Genomic DNA, 14,679 nt, shown 5'->3' with positions numbered 1-14,679 from the left:
GTGTTATTGGTTGGCCCCCAAGGTCAGTGTGCTGGGAGTTTAGTTGAGAAAGTAGTACGCTGGGAGGGGAAGCCATCAGGAGAGATTGGTGCTCTCTCCTGGGAATGAGCTCGTGCTGTTGGACCTGGATTGGATATGCTGAGAGCACATCATAGTGAAGTCTGTTTGACTTCCTTGGCTTACTCTCTTGCAGAGACTATAGAAGAACTCTGATTATTGGCTTGTTCCTCATGGCTTGCTCAGCTTGGATTTTTATACAACTCAGTACCCCATTCCCAGAGCTGAGTACTCCCATAAAATTATTAACCAGGAAAATGCCCCTACAGACTTGTCTATAAGCCAACATGATAGAGGCATTTTCTCAACAAGGTTCCCTCTTTTCAGTTGACTTTAGCTTACATCAAGTCAACAACAACCACAACAAAACCTAATCAGCACACAGGCTATCAACATCTGTACATTTGGGATCATTATCAAGAACATACAAAAATGTATTCAATTTTTAAAAATTAGATGCATTCAAGTACGAGGCTCAGAAAACCTTGTGGACCTCTTGTCCACAAGGTTGGAGCCTCAGTATTCCTGTGACATTAGACAGCCCACCTCAAAGTGTTCACTAGTCGAATATTACATAATACTGAGTTGGTAGAATGTAAGTCACTGAACTCTGAAAGCATTTCATACATGGAGACAGAGAGAGGGCAGAGAAAGAGTGAGAGAGGTGAGGGGGGCGGAGTCTCAGTCAGCAGCCAGGCACTTCAGTACAAGCTGAATTCCCTTGGGACAATGACTACCAGTTTCTGAGTTTACTCATGCAATCATGCAGCCAATGGAAATATATCAAAATTAATATTAAGCCCCCAGTGCTACTGATTCATTCTCATATTCACTCTTAAAGGCACTATTTTATTGTTTACTTTAAACAGGTGTAAATCGTAGAATGTATTCTGAAAAATCACATAGGCATATTTCCCAGGAGAATCACGACTTGTTTGTGTGGGAAAGGACACAGAGGAGTTTATTAGCAACAAGATTGTGCCTGCTCATCACAAAGGCAGTCTTTTTTAACTGAGTGCATATTCTAATCCTCCTGTATGAATTACATGGATAAGATCTTTGAAGTATTGTTAGAGTCAATCTTGACTAAATTGAACCTGACAGTGCCCTTTTATCCAAGTCCAATGTGCTTAAACTGGGCAGCACATATAGAAGCACAGAGAGTCCTGCTTTAAAATATCACTCAGTGGGTGCATTCAGTGCTTAATGAAGCTGATCAGAGCAGCAAAAAGCACATGAGTGAAAGTTGCTTCTATATCTATAGTATAACGTTAGCCTTGTGTGTTTGTCTATATGTGTGTGTGGTTGGGGGGTAAGTAAGCTTATTTTGCCACATTATATTTATGAAAGCTTCACAGTCGTGTCTTGTGTACATGTGTGCTTTTCATGTGAATATGCCTGTGTGCATGTGAGTTTATGTGGAAGACACCCATTGTCACTAGTGGGTATCTTCCCCAGTCACTTTGCACGATATTTTTGGAGAAAAGATCTCTCATTGAATCTGGAGCTTATGATTTGGCTATATTGGCTGGGAGCTTATGATATGGCTATATTGGCTGGGGGCTTGTGATTTGGCTACATTGTCTGGGAACTTATGATTTGGCTATATTGGCTGGGAGCTTATGATTGGCTATATTGGCTGGCCAAGGAAGCTCTAGCAATACAGCTGGCTCTGTGTCACCTCACTCCCAGCACTGGGAATATATACATGCACTACCATGCCCAACTTTTTTGTGAGTTCAGATCTTGGAATCTGAACTCAGGTCCCTGGGCTTGCATGGCAAACATCTTACCAACTGAGCTACCTCCTCAGCATCTGTAATTTTGCAAGTACATGTTGCAGATCTATAAGGCTAGGCTGTTTGTACTCTGTGTAAACCCAGTAGGTTTCATAACTGTGGGCTACCATTTGAGAAGTACCTATTTGGTCATACAGAATATAACATTACCATAAAAAAATTAATTGAGATGTCAAGGATTCATTGCCAGTGGGTTAAGAGGGAGTAGAAATATTAAGATGTGGGCCTAGTGGAAGTAATTGGTTATAAGAGCTTCACTTTTACAAGGCATTAACTTAATTTCAAGAGTCCCAGCTTTCCTTACTAGATAAATACAGGTTGTTGTAGGCAAATTTGGCATTTTCAACTCACTCTCGTCTTTCCTCTATCTTACTTGTCTTTCCTGGTCCTTCCCAGAACAGTTAAGGCTGGTTTCTGCTCTTTGTATGAGCAGAAAAAAGACATCTGTCAATCTTCATTCATGCCATATGAAAGATCGCATCTAATAGTAACTCAGGGTTTCTGTAGCCAACAAGAAGCATTGTCTATGGCTAGACATTCACGTCTCAGCCAGTCTCAGAGTTATTTCCATAGGGTGGGATTAGCAATATAAATTACCTGCTTGCTCTGAAGTTTACATTCTTCACATCCTGATTGTATCCCTCTCCTTCCCTCATCTCCTCTCCTTCCCTCCTTCAGTACTCAGAAAAGGGAGCCCCCTTCCCCTAACATCTGACTTCGACCTATCAAGCCTCATCTGTACTACCTGCAACCTCCTCCTCTGTAGCCTGGCAAGGCCATCTTGCCAGGGGGGAGTGATTTAAGTTTGGTGACCAGAGTGCATGTCCGGAGTAGTCCATAGTCTCCACATGTGGGATCCACAAGGAGACTGTACTACATGTAAGCAGAACGTCTAGATCCACATCATGCATGGTCCTTGGTTGATGTTTCAGTCTCTGTGTTGTAGTGTAGTATCCTGTATTGTGTGGCTAACGTCCGATTATGAGTGAGTATATACCATGCATGTGTTTCTGAGTCTGGTTACCTCACTCAGCATGACCTTTTCCAGTTCCATCCATTTGCCTGCAAATTTCAAGATATCCTTGTTTTTAATAGCTGAATTGAATTCCACTGTGTAAATGTACCACAGTTTCTTTATCTGTTCTTTGGTGGAGGTTGTTCTAGATTCTGGCTATTACAAATAAAGCTGCTATGAACATAGTTGAGCAAACGTCCTTGTTGTATGCTGGAGCATCTTTTGGGTATATTCCCAGGAGTGATATGGCTGGGTCCTGGGGTAAAGTTATTCCCAATTTCCTGAGAAAGCACCAGATTGATTTCCAAAGTGGTTGTACAAGTTTACATTCCCAGCAGCAATGGAGTAATATTCCCTTTTCTCCACATCCTCACCAGCATGTGCTGTCACCTGAATTTTAAATCTTAGCTATGCCGATAGGTCATTTTGAGTTGCATTTCCTTGATAACTAGGGATGTTGAGTATTTCTTTGTTTCTCAGTCATTCGCTGTTCCTCTGTTGAGGGTTCTCTGTTTAGCTTTATGTCCCATTTTTAAAATTGGATTATTTGGTTTGGTGGTGTTTAATTTCTTGAGATCTTTATATATTTTGGACACTGGCCCTTTGTTAGATGTTGATGAAGATCTTTTCCCAGTCTGTAGTCTGTAGGCTGTCATTTGTTTTGTTGACAGTGTCCTTCACCTTACAGAACCTTTTCAGGTTATAAGGTCCCATCTATTAATGGTTGATCTTAGGGCCTGAGCTGTTGGTGTTATGTTCAGGAAATTGTCACTTGTGTCTCCTGTGTCCTGTTCTTCTAACTGATTTAGTGTGTCTGGTTTTATGTTGAGGTCTTTAATCCATCTGGACTTCAGTTTTGTCAGGGTGTTAGATATGGATCTATTTTCATTTTTCTACGTGTAGCCCTTCAGTTAGACCAGCACCATTTTGAAGATGCTCTCTTTTTTCCATTGTATGGATTTGGCTTCTTTGTCAAAAATCCAGTGTCCATAGGTATGTGAATTTATTTCTAGGTCTTTGATTCGGTTCCATTGATCAACCAGCCTATTTCTATGCCAGTATCATGCTGGTTTTTTTTTTCTGCTCTATTTTTTAAAATTTTTTTAATTAATTTATTCTTGTTACATTTCAATGGTTATCCCATCCCTTGTATCCTCCCATTCTTCCCTCCTTCCCATTTTTCCCTTATTCCCCTCCCCTATGACTGTTCCTGAGGAGGATTACCTCCCCCTGTATATGCTCATAGGGTATCAAGTCTCTTCTTGGTAACCTGCTGTCCTTCCTCTGAGTGCCACCAGGTCTCCCCCTCCAGGGGACATGGTCAAATGTGAGGCACCAGAGTATGTGAGAAAATCATATCACACTCTCCACTCAACTGTGGAGAATGTTCTGACCATTGGCTAGATCTGGGTAGGGGTTTAAGGTTTACCACCTGTATTGTCCTTGGCTGGTGCCTTAGTTTGAGCGGGACCCCTGTGCCCAAATCTGCCTATCATAATGTTCTACTTGTAGGTTTCTAGGACCCTCTGGATCCTTCTACTTTGCCATTCTCCCATGCTTCTCTCATCTAGAGTCCCAATAGAATGTCCTCCCCTCTGTCTCAGTTTCCTGGTAAGTGAAGGCTTTTGTGGGACATGCCCCTTGGGCTAATATGCAGATATAAGTGAGTATATAACATTTGAGTCTTTCTGTTTCTGGGTTAACTCACTCATTATGATCATTTCTAGCTTACATGCTGTTTTTAATTACTGTTGGTCTACAGTACAGCTTGAGATCCGGATGGAGACTCCTCCAGAAGATCTTTTATTGTACACAATCATTTTAGTTATTCTGGTTTTCTTTCTATATGGTAAAGAATTGTGAGGGTACTTTGATGGGAATGGCATTGAATCTATAGATTGCTTTTGGTATTTTTACTATGTTGATTCTCCTGATCCATGAGCATGGGAGATCTTTCCATCTACTGAAATCTTCTTCAAATTCTTTCTTCAGAGATTTGAAGTTCTTTTCATACAAATCTTTCACCTTCTTGGTTAAAGCTACACCAAATACTTTATATTATTTGTGTCTCTTGTGAAGGGTGTAGTTTCCCTAACCTCTTTATCAGCCTGTTTGTTACTTGTACACAGGAGGGCTACTGATTTTTTTTTAGTTGACTTTGTATCCAGCCACTTTGCTTAAGGTGTTTGTCAGCTGTAGGAGTTCCTTGATAGAATTTTTTTGGGTCACTTAGGTATACTATCATATCACCTGTGAAGAGTGATTGTTTGACTTCTTCTTTTCTAATTTGTATCCCCTTGCTCTCCTTTAGTTGTCTTATTGCTCTAGCTAGAACTTCGAGTACTATATTGAAGAGATACAGAGAGAGTGGACAGCCTTGTCTTGTCCCTGATTTTGGTGGAATTGATTTAAGTTTTTCACCATTTAATTTGATATTGCCTATAGGCTTGCTGTATATTGCCTTTATTATGTTTAGATATGTGCCTTGTATTCTTACTCTCTCCATGATGAGAGAATGGGTGTTGGATTTTTGTCGAATGCTCTTTTGGCATCTAAGGAGATGATTATGTTTTTTTTCTTTAGTTTGTTGATATGATGAATTACATTGATAGATTTCCATATATTGAACCACCCCTGCAAGCCTGGGATGAAGCCTGCTCACTCACGGTGAACGATAGTTTTGATGGGTTCTTGAATTCGGTTTGTGAGTATTTTATTGAGTATTTTCACATCAATTTTCATAAGAGAACTTGGTCTGAAATTCTCTTCTTTGTTGAGTCTTTCTGTGGTTTAGGTACCAACATGACTGTGGCCTCATAGAATGAGTTTAGTAATCTTCCTTCTGTTTCTATTTTATGAAATAGTTTGAAGAGAATTGCTTTTAGCTCTTCTCTGAAGGTCTGGTAGAATTCTGTGCTGAATCCATCTGGTCCTGGGCTTTTTTTTGTTGGGAGATTTTTGATGACAGCCTCTTTGATGAGGATGTAGTGATCTTCTCCATCTCTGTTGATTAGTTTTGGTTGAAAGTCTATTTTATCAGATACTATAATGGCTATTCTGGCTTACTTCTGGGGTCAGCTTTCTTGGAATACTGTTTTCCAACCCTCTGCTCTGAGGTAGTATGTATCTTTTTTGCTGAGATGTGTTTCTTGTATGCAGCAGACTGATGGATCCTGTTTTTGCACCCATTCTGTCAGCCTGTGTCTTTTAATTGGGGGAGTTGAGGCCATTGATGTTAAATAGATATTAATGACTAGTGGTTGTTAGTTCCTTTTGTTTTGATGTTGGTGCTGATAGAGTGCATGTGTTTCTGTGTTTTGGATTTGTGGATGTGGAGTTACTTATTTCCTGTGTTTTATTGTATGTAGTTAGCCTTCTTGAGTTAGAGTTTTCCTTCTAGTACCTTCTGTAGGGCTGGATTTGTAGTTAGGTACAGATTAAACTTGGTTTTGTCATGGTGATTGAAAGTTTTGCTGTGTACAGTAGTCTGTGTTGGCATCTGTGGTCTCTTAATGTTTGCATGACTTCTGTCTATGCCCTTCCAGCTTTCATAGCCTCTGTTGGGAAGTCAGGTATAATTCTAATGGGTTTGCCTTTATATGTGACTTGACCTTTTTCTCTTGCAGCTTTCAATATTCTTTCTTTGTTCTGTACATTTAATGATTTTATTATTACGATGCAGGAGGATTTTCTTTTTTGGTCGAATCTATTTGGAATTCTGTAGGCTTCTTGTATGTTTATGGGCATTTCTTTCTTTAGGCTGGGGAAGTGTTCTATGATTTTGTTGAAAATGTTTTCTGGGCCTTGGAGCTTGGAGTCTTCTCCTTCTTCTATTCTTATTTTTCTTAGATTTGATCTTTTTATAGTGTCCTAGATTTCTTAGGTGTTTTGTTTCAGGAACATTTTAGTTTTATCATTTTCTTTAATTGATGTATCAATAATTTAGATTGTATCTTCCATATTTGATATTCTGTCTTCCATCTCTTGTATTCGGTTGGTGTGGCTTGTGCCTGTCATTCCTGTTCTCTTCCCTATGTTTTCCAACTCTAAGATTGCCTCAGCTTGTATTTTCTTTGTTGCTTCTAATTCCCTCTTTAGGTCTTGCATAGTCTTATTCATTTCTTTCTCCCATTTGATAGAATTTTTCTGTAATTCTTTATAAGATTTATTAAATTCCTTCATCTGTTTGAGTGTATTTTCCAGTGTTTCTTTGAGTGATTTATTTTCTCTTTCAAAGCTTCTATCACTTTCATCACCTCAGATTTAAAGTCTTCTCCTTGTGCTTCATGAGTGTTCATATCTCCAGGGCTTGCTGTGTTAGGATCACTGGTTTCCAGTGTTATTATATGGCCCTGAGTTTTGTTGTTAGTCTTCTCACGCTATCCTCGAGGCATCTGGTTGTCTCTGGTGTTAGCAGGCCTAGATGTTCCTTCAATGAGGTTGCTATCTGTGTCCCACATTGTCCAGGCAGGTTGAGAGCAAGTAAAGAGATCTCCAATCCTAAGGTTGTTTTCTAGGGCTCCCCAGAGGCCTCCTTAGAATGTTGGACCATGGGTGTTAGATTCTGCACCCAGCTCAGCTCAGCTGGGTTCCTTGAATGTGTCCCAGTTGGGTCTGGCAGGAGAGGAGTGGCCTGATAGATTTCTGAACCCAAAGTTGTTCAGGTGCCCTACAGTCCTTTTCAAGATGGCAGGGCTCCATCGGCTGTGTTCCAGATGGGCTGGCTAGATTAGTAAGCCTCTAGCTGAGGCGGAGAGATTGGAACTCAAAGCTGTTCACAAAACAGCAGCTAATATGGCAGATGGCCAGCACAGGCCTCTGCTCTGTGACCTACGTGGATCAGGCCAATAGGCTGTAGGTGGGTTGGGTGAGATCAGGGCAAGAAGCTGCCAGCAGGATAGCAGCTAATGAGGATTGCCGCCTGAGCAGGTCTCTTTCCAGCCTGATGTTTTATGTCTTAGCTCAGCCAGAGTATGCTTCCGGAGGGCTAACAGAGACTGACCCAGGCCCTAAGTTGCTCAGAGGATAGCAGCTAATGCAGATTGTGCCCTGTGCTCTCTGTTCCACCTGTTTTCTTTGTGTCTTATTTTGTGTGAGCAGTATGCTTCAGGCAGGCGGGTGCATACAGACCAAAAAGTTGTTTTTAAGATGGTGATTGAGGCAGATTGTGGCCAGCGCCTGGATTCAGCTCTGTCCTCCACAGGCCCTCTTGAGATGGCAGGGATATGCTTATCTGCTCTGTGACTCAGCTAGGCTAGGCCAGCATGCAGCTGGGGTACTGAGAGGGATCAGAGCTCAAAGGTGTTTGGGCACCCCATACTCTTTCTCCAGAGACTGCTAATGTGGATTGTGTCTGGTGCTGGGATTCAGCTCTGCCCACCTGCAACTTCCTGTCTTGGATCTGGCGAGCAGTAGACAGGCGGTGAGAGCCCAAACCTGCACAGTTAACCCACAGTCCTTCTCAAGAAGGCCATTAATGTAGGATGTTTCTCGGGATTTTTCTGTGGGTTGGCAGGGAGGCTAGGGATCGGACCCACCTGTGTCCCACACAATGTGGATCCCTCTCACCTGGGAATCAGCATAACTGGTGTTTCATAGCTCTCAGTTTGGTCTTTCGGTCACTGTGCAGTTCTGGTTTTCCTGCTAACCAGACACAGTGTGAGATTGGTGCCACCATCTTTCATCGAGTCCCTGATCATATTTTTCATATGATTTTTTTCAGTTCAAAATGACAAATTAAGCTATGTGTGGTGGCATATGCCTGTAATCCCAGCACTTGGGGAGGCAGAGGAAAGTGGATCTCTGTGAGTTTGAGGCCAGCTTTGACTACAAAGTGAGTCCAAGAAAGCAAAGACTATACAGAGAAACCCTGCAGTGGGAGTTTCTTTAAAGATTCAGTTGTGCCATGTGAATGTGTTTTTTGTTTTGGTCCCAACTATGGGATGTCGGAGTATTTTTCCCACTCCTGAAGACAGTCTCATGGCCTGTGGTAGCAGAAAACAGACCTGTAACAGAGTACATGTTTTGCTGAAAACTGTCTTGTGAGAGGGCATGTGATGTTTTGCTGGAAGTTGTCTCGAGCAAGGAATATGGGTTTTGACACATGCAGAAAAACATCTTGGGTGGATTCTATTTATCAACAGAAGGCCCAGAGAGAGACAACACTTTTGCACTGCTATGGCTTGCAATGGCTTACATCGTTTTGCTAGTCGTTGGTTTTCTACACTTCACTTTGCAGAGATAAATGCTGCAAAGAACTCATGCCGGCTGAGTGCACTGACTCATGTTGATTTGGTGGAGTTGTGCTGGGTCAATGCTGCTGCTACTGATTCGTGTTGCTAGTTGCTGTTTGCTATTTGACAGGACTGCTGGTATCCTAACAATGCAGAGTAGAACTGGCCTAAGGAACTACATCTAAAAAGGTCCACATTCCATGCCCCTATTAATGTTCTTTTCTCTAGCCTACCTCTTCTTGGTGGACTGGAAGGAAGGTAGAAGCATTAAAGGACCCTAAAGTATGTTTTTGTAAAAAAAAAAAAATGAGCCTAAAAAAAACCTTTAAAAAAACAGAAGGAGGAGGAGACAAATTGTGACTGTCAGAAATGAAGAAAAAAAAAAATCAATATAATTGAGTTGCTAGTGTTCTTCTGTTTAGAGACCTTAAGACATTCTAAATGCAAAGTACAAAGCAAAATATCAAGGTTGTAAAATTTAATGCAGAAAATGTAAAAATCTTTTGATATGTATTTGACTACTTTGTGTGTTCTCTGTTGTACTAAAGCATGTTATATATCACTCAGCATCCACACATAAAATAATATGCTTCTGAGATACCTACACATTGCAAACTACATGGTGTAGCTGTCATGTTTGGACTGGATGTTACTAAGAAGAGACTGAAAATATATAGCCCCAGAGTTTGGGAGTTAGTTCCCTGGCTGTGGGACCTCAATGAAGGATGAAGATTTTGGCAACTTGAATATTTCTGATTCAAGAAAGGCTCAAAGACCCAGGACTTAGCACTCAGGGTGTAAGTTGCTTGGCAAGTGTTTTGTATTTCTGGGAATGACAATGCTGTACTCTGGGAAGCTGGCAGCAACACTGTCTGTTCTATGAGACACTATCACTGCATAATCTTACGGCCACTCATTAAACAATTGAATGAGGTCAGGAAGAAGTTGCAAAGGCACTGATAAGTCCTGTTGGAAACTCCATGGTGGCACAGGTTTTCATGAATAAGTGCTTGTCCAGTGTGACAAAGGCCACACCTTCTGTGTATGCACACATGATATAGGTCACATCCTGCATTCAAGGACCAAAAGAAAGCTGCTGATGCCACCCTGGTGAGAATGCCCACTGAGCCAGCATTTCAATTAAAGTTTCCCCAGGATTCCTTTCTGCCCCTGACTTCCCGGTGTGAGATTTCAATAGGAAGGACTGCCAACGAGCAGACAGAATTGAAATAATCCCGTTCTGTGTGTGACATCAGAGTAAAAAGGGGAGCTGGTTTGGAAATGAGAGAGGCAAAGCCAAACACACGCATACAGGATCCCTGAGATTGGCCTTTACTGAGGTTACAGAAACAGCATGAAGCTGTAAACTTGCTGAAAGGGAAGAACATTAGTTATGGACTAGGGCTATAGTTTTATTGAATGCTGAGGTGTTTTTTTTTATCCCAAAACATTAAATATCTTTAGAACTTTGTGTCAGTGAATTCTGAAACACACAATGCTGCATATGCCAAGATGATACATAGTAAAACAGGGATAATTTATGAAGATTGGGTAACACTTTTGAAATTAAAAAAAAAAAAAACCTGTTGCTATTCTACCTCCAGTGCTTGAAAAACTGCTTTCTTATTCATCATCTGGGGTGGAAACACTAGAGTTTTCGATCTTAGGTGAGTGCAGATACCGATAGAAACTTCCAAGTAACACAAACAGAATTAGTAGACTACTAACAAAAACCCAAGGAAAAATCATTACTTCTGTACTTTCCCTGGATCTCTCTTCTACATGAGGTGTATGAGGGCCACTGTCAAGACTCCCTCCGGAGCCATTCTCCAGGCAATGTGGAGGTTCCCACCCAAGGTCGCAGTGGCAGTGGTGTAAATTGTTGCACACTCCATTCATATTGCAAGTCTCTGATGAACAATTGCTTGCCAACATTGAATTGTTCACACACTTCTTATTAATGCACATATGCTCTGGACCACAGCCTGTGCCATCTTTCACAGAACCAATGTCAGGTATTGTCATCCCAAAATGGTAGTCAGTCCCCCAACAGGTGACACCATTGAAGTGGGTCCAGTGTACAGTGGAATGCTGTTCCAGAAAGGGAATAGCTGTTACGTCCTCACACTGAACTCTCCCACAGAGGATGTCTGAGTCATTACACCTTACATATGTACTTTTGGATATACCACAGTTTCCAGAACGGTCACCTTTGGTGTTGACTTCTTGGTAGCATGCCTGAGCCGCACTCCTGGCCTTTTTGCCAAAGATTTGTCGACACTGTTCATCTCGGCTAGTGCATCTGTTTCCATAGCAGTAGCCATCATCTTTACAGGGGCTCCCATCAAGCAAATAGACATCATCAGGACACTCATATGATTGCCCATTGCACCATTCTGGAAGATCACACTCATTACTCTCTTTTCTACACACCGTGCCTGCTGGCATGATCTGGCAATTTTTGCAACAAAGCCCAACAGCACAAGCAGCCCCTTTTCTGAGTATGCACCCATAATGACAACATGGATCTCTTCTACATGTGTACAAAGATCCACAATCACACTGCTCTCCATCATCAACCACACCATTCCCACAGTGCTTGACTTTGTGTTGGCTTATTGGCTTCTTTTCCTTGCGCAAGCAGTTGGTAGTAGCATATTTTGCCCAATACGCAGCATAACTGCAGTTACTGAACTTCGTGGAGCCCCCAGCTATTGCGTCCATTAAACACCTTTCTCTTCCACATTTACATGGGTGTTCATCATGAAACATACCCAAATTATGACCCATCTCATGGGCAACAATAGCTGCAAAGTTAAAAAGATCATCTCCCATGAGACGATCAACTGCACAATTAAAAGGTGTCACACAGACATATCCAATAAAAGCTAAACCAAGGTAGATACCAAAATCATGGTTCACAAAAAGATGGGCAATATCATTTTGAACACGATTATTAAGGTTCGCAGTCTTCCAAGAACAAAAATCACCTAGGAGCTTATACATGTTATCCACTTTCACTTGGTTTTCTTCATTCCACATCTCAACTCCTTGTAAAACTACCTCAACATCCAGTGCAAGATAAATCTCATTTATTACATAAACAATGAGGTATATCTCCAATAACACATTTGAAATATTATTGTTTTTATAACGAATTCGCTCATGGTCAACAACCAATGCCAGGTCAATAAAACGCTTATGGGTCCACCATGCCTCATAGTGGCTTTGCATCAAGGTCAGGTTGTCATTATCTTGAAGGTTCAATTGTCGTTGTAGCTCTTCTGCTGTTAATGCACATCTCATGGGACTTAATTTTGTCTCCTCACTGTCTATCTTGTGAACCAAATGTTCAAACGTAGAAGAAAGGTTCTTGGGCTGGATTTCATACACTGTGCCATTTATCTGTAATATCCCTTGAAAGCCCCCAAAACAGGTGGTGAGAACAACCATAGACTCTGGGTCTCCATCAATATAGCCATGGTAGTAGCAATTCTTGTGGACAAAAGGCTGGTCCTTGTATAGAGTTCCTTGGTCAGTGTAAGTGAACACAGCAAGATGTCTGGCTACCAAGACCTTCTTGGCCTTCATGTAGATAAAGTGTCTCTGGCCCCCAAAGTGCAGGCTATAGGTCAGCCATCCCATAGTCCACATTGTTCTATTGCCTGGGACCTGTAAGGGTATCACTACTTCTGGGAGGGTAGTGTGTTGAGCATACACAGTTAAGGGCCATGTTGAAAGAATGATCAAGATCTTCAGCCAGAGGTGCAGATGACTCATCTTCGTGTGCACTACAGCTTCTCCCATAGCCACCACCATGTCCTATGAGACAGCAAAGGAGGATACCCTTTGTCTTGGTTGCATACAGTGCTGACTCTTAATGGAGTATCTTCTGGATGAGTTGATGCATTAGAACAGCAAGACTAAAATGGAATAGGGATAAAAAAGGATAGACATTGAAGTCGCTTAGTTATGGGCAGGCAGAGGGTAGGAGAGAAAGAGCAAGGTATGAACTTAAATTGCTTAAGTATTGGTCCAAGGCATGACTCCACAGAGTGCATTTGATTTGCTATTTAATAGTGTTTAGGTATAATCAAGAGTTATAATTTGCCAATGTTGATGCTTTCTGGACCTAGACAAAGAACTCGTGGATTTAACATGGTTTATTTTTTAATATATGAGTTCACATACCTACAATAAATATTTAAAGCAAACGATATCAATAGACAGTGTTCAAAACTCATATACATATATATTGATATACATATATCAATCTGGAAAGATACAAATTGCTCTTTCAATTTCCAATAATGCATTGTTGAGTCACTTTATTTAGGAGATCTGTAAATACTGCTCACTTTACTTTTTCTTGTCAGTTCAGTACACACACAAACACACACACACACACACACACACACACACACACACACACACACATCTCCGCACAGTAAATTGTTTCTTTTTCTATTTTGCTTCAATTGTTTGAATTTGAAACATCAAAATATTACTGTTCAGAGGTCATAAATCTTGGTGGTTAAGCTAGTGGTATCTTTTTTCTAACTGGACCTAACATTCCTGCCTAGGAATTTTATAAATATGGTATGTTCCTAAGGCAGAGCTGCTGTCAGCTTAAGTCAGAGATCCTCCTATTTGCAGCAAGTTCCTGGAAACATGGTATTTAGTTCAGATAGCTGGACACTTAGCTGAAGGTTGAAGTCATTGACAGATGTCTTTCAAACATGTTCCATGGTTCTTTAATAATTTGTACTTGTGTTCCTATTTCTTAAATTTCTAAAATTTTAAAACCAAGACATAGCAACTCAGCTGAAAATTGAGGTTGTGTTTCCTTTTACGTGTTTTAATTGTTGAATTGAAATAAAATATACTAATTTGTAAGGCCAAGAAGTTTTCATTAAATTTTTTTAAAAAAATCAATATTGGAGTTTTCAGCAATCATTTTCATCATCTTTGTTTTGTTACTAAATATACATATATAGAAACTTGTTTTTAAGATAAACACTAACTTCATTTTTAGAACAGAAATATTGCCTTAATTACTTGGATAAATTAATCAAGGACAAATTAGAGGCTTGCAAGACTGCAGAGATGGCTAAGTATGTAGGATTCTGTGGGGCAAGCAAGAAGAGTGAGTTTGCATCACCGGAACTCATGTCAATAGCAGGGTTCATGATTTATGTCTATAAACACAACAAATGGCGCATAAGGCTAAAGAGGAGTGAACAGAAAGAGATAGATCCTTGGGGCTTTCCGCCCGGCCTGTCTAGCTACATTTGAAAGTTCTGTGTGTATTGAGGAATCATCCTGTTTCAAAAAGAGAAGAAAGATGAGGAATATATCTAACATCCACATTTGGCTTCCACAGATGTACTTGTATATGCATTTACATATACCTTACAAGTGAATGCATGTATACACACACACACACACACACACACACACACACACACACACACACACACACTGTGTAGGCGTAATGCAAAATATTCCTATTAGAAAATATTCCATAGCAGAAGAGAAAAATAAACTACTAAGGATAAAAATCTAAAATGTAAGT

At 40.7% G+C, this 14,679-nt stretch overlaps 1 protein-coding gene across 4 annotated transcripts in view; it reads right to left on the bottom strand.

Moving 5' to 3' along the window:
• Positions 1-9,628: 9,628 nt before the first annotated feature.
• LOC311584933 (disintegrin and metalloproteinase domain-containing protein 24-like) overlaps positions 9,629-14,679 on the bottom strand; it is a 33,623-nt gene continuing 28,572 nt past the window's right edge. For 3 of the 4 annotated variants that reach the window (XM_084759666.1, XM_084759665.1, XM_084759664.1), the window contains exon 2: positions 9,629-13,027. In XM_084759666.1, coding sequence (XP_084615792.1) covers positions 10,728-12,923 — 2,196 coding nt within the window. In that variant the 5' untranslated portion in view covers positions 12,924-13,027 and the 3' untranslated portion in view covers positions 9,629-10,727. The remainder of the gene's footprint in view (positions 13,028-14,679) is intronic. The other variant, XM_084759667.1, reaches the window with a different exon arrangement.

Source organism: Acomys minous, assembly GCF_964271855.1.
Source record: "Acomys minous genome assembly, chromosome: 15".
Classification (NCBI taxonomy): Eukaryota; Metazoa; Chordata; class Mammalia; order Rodentia; family Muridae; genus Acomys; species Acomys minous.
Note: the sequence above shows the minus strand (reverse complement) of the source record. Positions and strands in the feature narration are given on the sequence as shown.